The 11,471-nt window shown below is 45.0% G+C and overlaps 1 protein-coding gene across 1 annotated transcript in view; it reads right to left on the bottom strand.

Annotated features, from left to right (window-relative positions):
• Window positions 1-399: 399 nt before the first annotated feature.
• Window positions 400-11,471, bottom strand: part of LOC306913843 (neurexin-2-beta-like) — a gene marked incomplete at both ends in the record, with an annotated part of 54,078 nt that continues 43,006 nt past the window's right edge. The window contains one exon of the mRNA XM_079490653.1: window positions 400-1,364. Within this exon, the coding sequence (XP_079346779.1) occupies window positions 400-1,364 (965 nt within the window). The remainder of the gene's footprint in view (window positions 1,365-11,471) is intronic.

Genomic DNA, 11,471 nt, shown 5'->3' with positions numbered 1-11,471 from the left:
GCCGCAAACATGCACGTCGCATAGTGAGTGAAATCGATAGAAACTATATACGTTTGGCCGAGACATCGAGGAACGGAAATATGACGCGTGAAGAGTGATTTATACTTACGTTAGAGTAACAGCATACCAATGTATACTATACACGGTTAAGTTATACTATATACGCAACAGGGAGTGGCGTAACGATGTTTTGAAATTAATCATGAGTCAATCAGACACTGCCACTAAAATATATAAATGTATTACGCATCAACTTATACTGCCATGTCTCTCTCCCTCTCGCTCTCCCTCCCTCCCTCCCTCCCTCTCTCTCTCTCTCTCCTCCTCCTCTAAGTGTGCCTCCTGCCTTTGGGTGTCACGGAATCCCCCCCCCCCCCCCCCCCCCCCTCCCCCGCTTCCTCAGACGTAGTACTCCTTGTCCTTGTTCTTCTTGTTCTTGGTCACCGTCTTGGCGTTGGCGGCGGGCTGCTTCTCCTTGACCAGGGCGCCGTTGCTCTGCGTGGCCGAGTTGCTGATGTAGTTGCGGCTCTGGTCCACCTGGTAGGAGCCCTCGTCGCGGTTGCGGTACTTGTACATGGCGTAGAGCAGGATGAGGATGCAGAGGGCGGCCGCGGCCACGATGCCCACCACCATGCCCGTGGTGCTGCTCGACTGCTGCACCTCCACGGCGCCGGGCAGGCCTCTCTCCGGGGACGTGGGGTCTGGGGTCAGGGGCACATGGGGGAAGTTAGGGGGGTAGGAGGTCACGCCTGCAGCGCCCGCCGCACCCGCCCCGCGGCGGTGCCCCGGGTCGGACGAGGAGGGGTGGGCGGGCGGAGGCAGCAGCACCTGGTCCCGGGTGTTCATTTTCCCGGCGGGGATGTTGTTGTTGCCGCCGGGCGCCGGCGCGCCGGGCTTGAGGCGCGGAGCGCCGGGGTGGGCGGGGTCGGCCGTGGGGGTGGCGGCGCCAGCGAGGGGCGGGCGGTGGGAGGAGCCCCCGGGGGAGTGGCGAGAGGAGTGGCGTGTGTCGTGGGGGTTCTGGCCGCCGGCCGGGGGGTGAGGAGGAGGGGGGAGGACAGTTCTGTCGGTGACCAGCGGTGAGTTTTTGTAATAGTCCTCGTCGTCCGACTCGGTCATCTCGCCCGAGCCGTACGCCGACACCTCGATGGGGGACACCTCGCAGTCCTCCTGGTCCAGGGGGCACGGGGGGCGGCGGGGCGGGGCATTGTTGGGCAGCGGGGGCAGGAGGGACTCTTTGGTGGTCTCGAGGAGGGTGAGGAAGGGGCGGTAGGTGGTGGGGGGCGAGGGGATTACCGGGTAGCGCGTGGCAATGGACGGGGGGTCTAGGGAGTCCACCGTTATTATGGGCAACACTAATTCACCTCCTATAAGGACAAGAAAGAGACAACGGGGAAGAAAGGGAGAGCGTTAGAGAAGCCATGGAAGGAGAGATCCCACCAGAAACCAAAAAAGCAAAAATAAAAACAGTTCAAATGAAAACAGTGTTAGAAACAGCACTACAAACTGCAGGTTAGTTCTAAAAAGTTAGTTAATGTTTTTTTTTTTAGTTAGTCTCTTTCTAGTTATAGTTAACATACTGACTAACGCTTGTCTGACCATTCATAAAGTAATGTAAAGATGGTAGAAGTTAACATATTCTGTCCTATATATGCCTGTCATTCTATACTGTTCTGGCCTGTCTCTCTATACTATACACTAGTCTGACTGCATACTACAACTAATACTACACTACTACTACTTCTACTACTACTACTACTACTACTACTACTACTACTACTACTACTAGTACTATATGGGATTCTATTCACAACAAGATAAACAGAGGCTACATATTATTACAATGAACAGCTAAAAATCCAAAGTATAACAACAGCCTATATAATATAGCCCTCACTTCTCCTATTCTTAATGCTGACTAACACTAGCGCTCAAGATGTTTGTTCTGCTCTGATTGGTTTAAATAAGATAGCAAACCACGAGGTTCAGGGTCACTTACATCAACAAATTGGCCGCATGATTTTTGCATGAAAAAAAAATTACAAAAAGAAAGCTGTGTAAGATTGTTCTCGGAATGTGATAAACAACTCCACACCCAACCCCCCCTCCACTGTATCCTTCCTTTTTTTTCTAAATTTGTATTATTTATTTATTTTTGTATGGAGAAAAGTAATCATAATAAAAAAAAATCCTTGAATAATTCATTTTTTCCCCCCTATTTTTTTTTACTCTCCAGTTTCTCGTGAAGAATGGGCTCAATCCTATTTCCCCCTTTGGCCATGCTGATTTCTATGGCTCATTTCTAATTAGCTTAATCTGTATGCAAAACCTTAAGTTTACTGAGGGTAAACTAATGGGCCTAATTTACTACCCCACACTCTGTGTGCAGAGAGACTACAGCGGAATGAGAGAGAGGCTGAAACATTCAACACTTAATGCCGTCTCTCTCTCTCTCACTCAGACTGGTCTCCAATGCCCTTTCTCCCTCCCAAAAGGCATTGTTAATTAAACACAAGATGTGTTCTGTATTTAAGAGGAAGTGCTTACGTGAACTCATTTGCATTCCATGTTAAGTAAATATTATCGGGGTGTAATAAGTGTAATTTACATTTCGAATGGATTCAGTGGTGATCATTCCATCGGGGTTGGAAGCCCAATTCAAGTTAAGTGTTAAACAAAATGGGGAAAGTGTTAACAGTATACATAACACAGTATATCAGTGACAGACAGGCTATGCATTTCACTTAAAAAATAATAACAATTTCCTTGTCTTGTAAATGACACCCAGAGTTGTGTTAACGTTAAAAGCAGCTCTGGCTAATAAGACAAATATGCCTTAAAACATTATACTTGCCCTCTATAACTAAAATGTAAAAATAAAAACACCTTAAATATTTTTAATTATTTCATAAACAGAGAATCTTTCACTCAATAGGAACCTCTCCTGTCGCAAGTTGATGATGTCATATGTCCATGTGTGCTCCAGCCCTATGGAATGTATGGAATGCACATGGTAATAAAAACTATTTCAAATATTGCTTTGATGCTCATATTAACCGTAGGAAGTATTAAGTTATTTATTAGCATATGCATTCCATACATTAGGGCTAGACCATTATGGGCATATGACATCATCAACTTGCGACAGGAGCAGTTCCTATTGAGTGAAACATTCTCCATCTGTTTTTATTGTTATATTATTATTGTTATATTAGTTGTAGAGGGCAAGTATAATGTTTTAAGGCACATTTGTCTTATTAGCCAGGGATCCTTTTTTAACAATCAAAGATACAATTGGAAACAGGGTAGTGGGAAGGGGTTGGGGAGGGAATCTCCTTGGGAGGGGAAAAAGGGAAGGTATAACAGCAATTACATGGCTAAAGAAATGCCAACAGCATCAGCATAAAATCATGACTCTGGCTCTTTGTTCATTTGATGAGGTAAATCAGAGTGACTCAGAGGGGAGAGGGATTAGAGGACGAAACTCGGGGAAGTATAATACGATGAGGTATAAAGAGGATCAGAGTTTGTTTGGGGGGCGGTGGTTGTGAGGGGTCCCCCGTGAGGGGAAAATGCAGCACTCAAGCCCCAGAACCATATATACATTTCCAATAATATAAGGGCTTTGTTATACACAAGGAGATGCATTGCATTGATAAAGCCTTTTTAAGAGATGTTAATAGCAAATATAACAATACACATTGAAATTGAGGTGAAACATAAGCTTATACTAGAGCTGTGGAGGGGGACAAAAAATGGTTAGTTATAGTTCTAACCTGCTATCCAATCTGTTTCCCTAACTTCTAATTTCAACGACCGCTGCAGGAACTGTCCTGTTTCCATGGCAATATTCACGTTGGCCGTCCCTGTTTAATTCCTCCTTATCTCTCTGTGTGTGTGTGAGGGCTGTGTTTCACCCGACTTTGAGAGCATGACGTACAAAGAAGAGAGTGCGACGACATTATTTTTTTTGAGGAACCAGAATCATGCGGCTGAAACGTAATCCGAGTTTTTGGAAGTCGGGGGAAATCATAAGAATCCCTGGGTTTATTATTTATGGAATGACTTGTCAAAAGTTGTTGAGGGTGCATACATGGGCAGCGACAGAATATATACCAGTTTTAACCCATTTTGGACTGAGGTCGATAAAAAAAAAAGGCTTCTAAATCCATGTTTCTATGTCAGTGGTCCTCAACCTTTTTCATGTCAAGGACCCCCAGAATTATCTCTTTTGGGCCACGGACCCCCATCTCAAAATATGTAGTTCCAGGGACCCCCCAGAAGCCCATATTTTAGTTAAAAATGTTCGCTCTGAAATATATATTCAAAGATTTGTGACACTTTTTTTCACGACTTTTCAAAAATAGCAGACCTACAAGCTCGTAGCGCGCCACTCGGTGGCGCGCTATGAGCTTGTAGATCTGCTATTTTTCAATAGCTAAAGTAGTTCCCGCCCAGAATGGGTTAAGCGTCCCATAGCTCCCTCCGAGATACAGTATGTGTGACTGAGGGTGGTAGAGGAGGCAGAGTTTGCTGCTATCTTTACCACACCATCTGTCTGTGTGACAGAGATGGTGCCAATGCAATTTCAAGCTGTATACCTGCTGTTCTGCCTTGCCGTCTAGCTAACATTCCGCTCGCTGTGCCCCACTTAACGTGTGCGCCCAACATCCGGAACGTCGTCTTTCTACTGTCAGGCAGACCACTTTACGGAATATTAGCAAAAAAAAAAGTCTTGTCTGGAAATCTGCTTGCAGAAATTTCACATTAAGTTGCAGGCTGCAGTGCTGTCAGGCCACTTTATGTGCAATATTCTGGCCACTTTGACAGTGTCACTCTGGCGTAAACATCTCCTGCAATTTTAGCAGAAGCAATGCCAATTCAATACCGCGAGACATGGCACAAAGGAATTTCTGTTGTGTAATGGCTAAACTTTACAGTCATTACACAACAGGCATTCCTTTATCCATATCCTTGGATCCTAGCCGCTAAAGCAGTGGTTCCCAAAGTGGGGTCCAGGGGTCCTTGAGGGAGTTCCAGGGGGTCCCCAGCTAAATGATATTGAGGAACCAAATGGACTCTTATGGGTCAGTAACTCTGAGAGTGTAGAAATGGAACCAAATGGAACCAAATGGGTCCATTTGTACACTCTCAGAGTTAAATTTACTTAGATTTTACAATATAAATTGGGGTCCCAGAGACCGGGGGTCCTTGAAATGAAAATGGTTGAAAATCACTGCTAGAGCCGTAAAGATCAAATCTTCTCTTATGGGGGTCCCTGGTATATATTTTCAATTGGGGGGTCCGCAGGCTAATGAGTATCATTTTGTGGGTCCTTGACGTGAACAAGTTTGAGAACCACTGGCATACAGGAATGTACACAACTGTTACTTTTCAAGATTCCAATTCAAAAGTAGCAAAAGTAGCAGATCTACAAGCTGGATCTTGTGGATCTATAGTTGCTCCTTGACATGCTTTTGTGTGACGCTGTAGTGTGATCAAGTGGGGCGTTAATTAATTCACAACAAAACACTAAAAGGTTATATGAGATATAGGAGGTTTCTGCCCGACAACAGCAAAACCTAAGTTCATGTGTTCACGCATGGATTTATATACTGTGTACAGTACACACAGTAGCCCTGCGACATACTAGCATCATGTCCAGGGGGGTGTACTTGTACATCATGACCAGGGGTGTACTTGTACATCATGACCAGGGGGGTGTACTTGTACATCATGACCAGGGGGGTGTACTTGTACATCATGGCCAGGGGGGTGTACTTGTACATCATGTCCAGGGGGGTGTACTTGTACTCGTACATCATGTCTAGGAGGGTGCACTTGTGCCTCATTATACAGATAGGCCCCTATAGCTGCCCTATATGGGCCTCATGGCTCGGCAAGGCTTACTAAATAATAAAATGATAATTGTTCTTGTCTAAATGTATACAGTAAATGACAAGTCTTATTCCTACAAATTCTGCCACAAGCCTGCATAGGGGGCTGCAACTATCAATGACCTTCTTAACGATTGTGATATCAATTACTTTTACAATTATTAAACCGAGAAGGGTTGTTGTTGTTTTCATTTAATTTAATTTATTCACCAAATGGCCCTGAAAAAATGCGGGAAAATAGCCTTTTATTATATTTCATTCATTATTATTTTTTTATGACAGATTAAATCAATTAGTTCGATTAACTGTCGCACAACATCCTCTGGGTTAATGTAACGGCGTCAGACCTGGAGTCGGTCTGGCTGTTGTCAGAGAAATAATGAAACACAACCCTCACACACACACACGCAGAGGAAGTCACGGCGCAACACGGCTATCTAGCGGCACCATCTTTTCTCATTTCCTCTGTTCGACCACATACTGCAGCCAAACGGACTCTAACCGTAGTCACACATGTGATTGGCTCTGTCTTCCTCCCCTGTGCGATTGTATCCTGTTTCTTCCTCCATATGCAGCAGCAGCAGCGACCGGTCAATCTAACACCCAGCGGTTGGTCAGAGGGGTGGGGAGATGCTGGTCAGAGGGGTGGGGGGATGCTGGTCAGAGGGGTGGGGAGATGCTGGTCAGAGGGGTGGGGAGATGCTGTGAAAAGTGTGTGGGTTTTGACTGAGTGTTTGGTTTCATAGGGTTCTACTTGGTGAGGGTCGGAGCACTGTTGATTTTGACAGCACATTTTGATCTTAGTTTTAGTCATAGTCTAGCTGGAGCTCTTGTCCACTAGGTCTTGTTATCGGAAGGTCGCCAGTTCGAATCCCCGGACCGGCACGTTAAAATTACCACCGCTGAAGTGCCCTTGAGCAAGGCATTGAACCCCTACCATGAAATGTTCTATGAGCAGGGTCTGGCTGTAAACAAGCATCTCGAGCTTAGTCCATTCACCCTGGGTAAACAAAGAACATAGCTTTTTACTTTGCTTTAGGTCACTTCCTAACATTTTAGGCTAAAATGTTGACAAAAGTGTCAAAATATTTAGTCTTAGTTTTAGTCATCGTAGCTTAGTTTTAGTTTAGTTTCCATTTAGTTTTCGTCAGTGAAAAAGGGTAGTCGGTTTTAGTCGACAAAATCAACACTGGTCGGAGCAGCTTCAATAGAAAATCTATTCTAGCATTTCAGGTCAAGCTAGATTTTACATTTTGGACGCGTTGTTGAAACGGTACGAGGGCATCGCCGACAATTAACGCAGGCATCTTTATGGTTCACGTTATTTAAGTCACACGTGCATTTCATCTTTTTGTATAGGTATGCTTCTGTGCTCTGTCCGCCTGGTTTGTTGTTGTCCTGAACCATTCATTAAAATAAAACAAAAATCAGTTTTGAATTGTTTGTTCGACATGCCACATAATGTCATCATGGCCACTCAGTCACTGATGAAAGCCTAATGGCTGTGGCACGGTGAATGAACCATTAAATTAAGCAAACTGTTTTTATTTGTTTTTGTGCGAGTGTCTTCCTTCAAATCAAATCAAATCTTCATCCCTGATATTGAGCTTCCGGACTCACAAATAAGTTGTTCTTAACTCAGATGTACCGACATTATAAAAAAGACAAAATCCAAGTTGTGCTTGTTTGACAATGCTTCTTGTTATTTAAAACCCATTTTGATCTGAAATCAGATTCTAAAAATCTCTTCTACATCCTGACAGTTTTCTGAAAAAGCTATGTTTCTATGTCAGTCGCTCTTCGATTTTTCAAAAATAGCAGATCTACTAGCTCATAGCGCGCCACTCGGTGGCGCGCTATGACGCATAACATAATGCATAACATAATGCTAACACCAAAAGGGGTTCCCGCCCCAAAATGGGTTAAGCCAGCATGCATGCTTACGTTAAATGTTATATGCCGTCAGTACACTGTATGACGCATCCCCTTCCATTTACCAAATGTGAAGGCAGCTCATCTCCTGACAAACCGATCACGTTTTCTCACCCACATGCATTTGAAATATTTAGAGAGCAACAAAAAGCTATTTGGGAGTTTGAGCGATCCATAATTCAGCGTTGATTACACTTCAGCACAATTACAATGGTGTGTTTAGTGTGTACTCTCTCTGAGCACAATGTAGCCCTACTCTCTATCTCCTTGTTCACTTGTAAACCGTTTCCAAAGTAGCAGCAATTACCGGTAAAGTCTGTCTGCAAAAATAATCAATCCTCACCAGCTTCACTCACATGCATACAGTGATAAATTGTCCAAATGTGCGTCTGTGCGTTCCATGTCGTCTGCCTGAGGTGGTGTGATTTATTGCGACACTGATGGATGACGTGCCACTCATAAACACACTGGGCGATCGCTGTGAGGGTCACCTCGTCTCAGCTTCGACACCACCAGCTAGAATGATGAACTACACCAGTGGTGGGCAACTTTGACGATAGTTCCACACTCACTCCAGAGGGCCACTATAGTTCCACACTCACGCCAGAGAGCCACTATAGTTCCACACTCACGCCAGAGAGCCACTATAGTTCCACACTCACTCCAGAGGGCCACTATAGTTCCACACTCACTCCAGAGGGCCACTATAGTTCCACACTCACTCCAGAGGGCCACTATAGTTCCACACTCACTCCAGAGGGCCACTATAGTTCCACACTCACTCCAGAGAGCCACTATAGTTCCACACTCACTCCAGAGGGCCACTATAGTTCCACACTCACTCCAGAGAGCCACTATAGTTCTACACTCACTCCAGAGGGCCACTATATAGTTCCACACTCACTCCAGAGGGCCACTATAGTTCCACACTCACTCCAGAGGGCCACTATAGTTCTACACTCACTCCAGAGGGCCACTATAGTTCCACACTCACTCCAGAGAGCCACTATAGTTCTACACTCACTCCAGAGGGCCACTATAGTTCCACACTCACTCCAGAGGGCCACTATAGTTCCACACTCACTCCAGAGGGCCACTATAGTTCCACACTCACTCCAGTGGGCCACTATATAGTTCCACACTCACTCCAGAGGGCCACTATAGTTCCACACTCACTCCAGAGGGCCACTATAGTTCTACACTCACTCCAGAGGGCCACTATAGTTCCACACTCACTCCAGAGGGCCACTATAGTTCCACACTCACTCCAGAGAGCCACTATAGTTCTACACTCACTCCAGAGGGCCACTATAGTTCCACACTCACTCCAGAGGGCCACTATAGTTCCACACTCACTCCAGAGAGCCACTATAGTTCTACACTCACTCCAGAGGGCCACTATAGTTCCACACTCACTCCAGAGGGCCACTATAGTTCCACACTCACTCCAGAGGGCCACTATAGTTCCACACTCCAGAGGGCCACATCTATACTGTCGCAAAAATAGCAGATCTACAAGCTCAAAATGCGTCGCAGTGAGCTTGTTGATCTAGGCCTAGGGTGTGGTCGTGGGTGGAAGCTGGAATTAAGGCAGTCGGCATAGCCGGTCTGCATCCGTTGGAGATTTCGAAGAAGAACGCTGTGCCTCCCAAATTATACACTAAACCGCGAACATGCTTTTTGGTTTTCCTCTGAATCAATTTGACATCTTCCCATATCTTTTTTTGCACCGACCTCCTCCAAGCACTTTTCTTATAGCGTTTCTTCCGCCCAGCCTATTTTCAAATGATAAAAGTAATTTCCAATGACAAGCTTGACTGTTCTCCCTCTACTACCACTCACTATTCAGGTACAAAAAAAAAGAAAAAAGGAATGAAAAGAAAAGGAATAAAATCTAAAATCACCATGTCCACTGCCCCAAAAAATAGGAAATAGCTTTGGTAGTGGAATTTGTGTGGAATTATTCACAGTTTGAAGTAGTGCTGGGATGGCCCGGGAGAGAGGGAGAAGGGGTGAGTGTTTCAGCAGGGCCAGAAAATGAGATTCCTCATAATCTATGTATTGTGTTAACGTTATGCAGTAATCCTAATTATATTTCTCCAACACATATCAAATACAGTAAATTATACATTTTCACATTCGCCGCAGAAGAGATTTTTTCCCGCAATTCATTAAAGTTGAAATATATTCCTCTTTTTGCTACAGAATGGTCCACAGGTATCAGAACCTGGATTATCCTATTTTATGTTGTGCTTAATCTTTTTGATATTTGCGATATCATGTGAGAGCCCTCGGATGTTAGACTGGGCTATAACTGGACAGGGCAATGCAATGATCTCTCGCCTGCAGCTGTGGATCGAGTCCTGAATGCACAAGGTGGCTTGGAATTCCCGCGTCAAAATCCACACCTAATCCCTCTACATTCTACCTGCAGGGAACTTGGATGAGGAAATACGGGGAAAATCGCCTAATTAATTAGTCATAAAATTAGCTATGTATACATTCCATTGGATGCTATTTCCTCACCTCCTTTTGATATACAGTATGGAGCTCAGTGGCCTTGTGGTTAGAGCGTCCGCCTGAGACTGGCAGGTCCCAGGGGGACCTAGTGCCTCCCTGCTTGGCACTCAGCATCAAGGGTTGAATTGGGGGATATTAAAGTCCCTCCGACATACTAGCGTCATATCCAGGGGGTGTACTCGTACATCAAGCTGCCTCACGCTACAGAAACAGGAGATAGACTGCCTTCCTGCCCTATGGGCCTCATGGCTCGGCAAGGCTTACTCACTTACTTTTGATATGAGAAGACCTTCTGGGTCTCTGTGCATAATAGACCACTGAGTGATGTGTTTAGTGACGGGTTGGTTTGATCAAACGGGAGGCTCCGGACTTCACAAGCAGTGCATTTGGTTCCACCTCTCGTCCTCAAAAAGAACATTCACACTTTGTCTCTATGGCACGTATACTATTCGCCTGATGAATTATGGAAGAACTTGTCGGCGCTCTGATCTTGCCGACACGGAGTAAAACTGATATAGCACTACTGTTACAGTACAGCCAATGACTGATCATTATAACAGAGAGAGAGAGAGAGAGAGAGAGAGAGAGAGAGAGAGATGGGAGGGGGGGTAGGGTGATAGGGGGACAGCAGGCAGAGAAGAGACAGCTAGTGTGACCTGCTCAACCAAAGCCATATGGCTGTTACTGAAACTCATTTAGAGAAAAAATATATTTTTTATGTCAAAGTCTCCGATATGTCCAAACCGTGGACAAATCTCTTCCTCCTGACTACATGGTACAATTCTGAGAGGGAAATGAAATGCTTTGTCTTTTTGCTGCAGTGTACGGAACTTAAAGTCACCCCTGACAACTTTTAACTCTTATTGAAACAACTACACACCTTTTCTTGCACTATATTATGCTTGGATTCAATCTCAGAGTGACGGCTCCTTCGCTCAGCTGTCACGCTGGAAAAATGTAATCTGTTGGTTTTGTTTTCTTGGTTTGTTTTTTTCCCCCCGACTTCAGTGTACAGCAGCGCTGCAGGCTTACCTTTGCACTGAAATATGATGTTTATTATCACCTGCACTATAGCATTATAGGAGAAATCAAGTCAGGTTGGGGTTTGGTAGAAACTGAAGTTTA

Source organism: Electrona antarctica, assembly GCF_951216825.1.
Source record: "Electrona antarctica genome assembly, chromosome: 21".
Classification (NCBI taxonomy): domain Eukaryota; kingdom Metazoa; phylum Chordata; class Actinopteri; order Myctophiformes; family Myctophidae; genus Electrona; species Electrona antarctica.
This window is presented reverse-complemented; position numbering and strand designations above follow the sequence as displayed.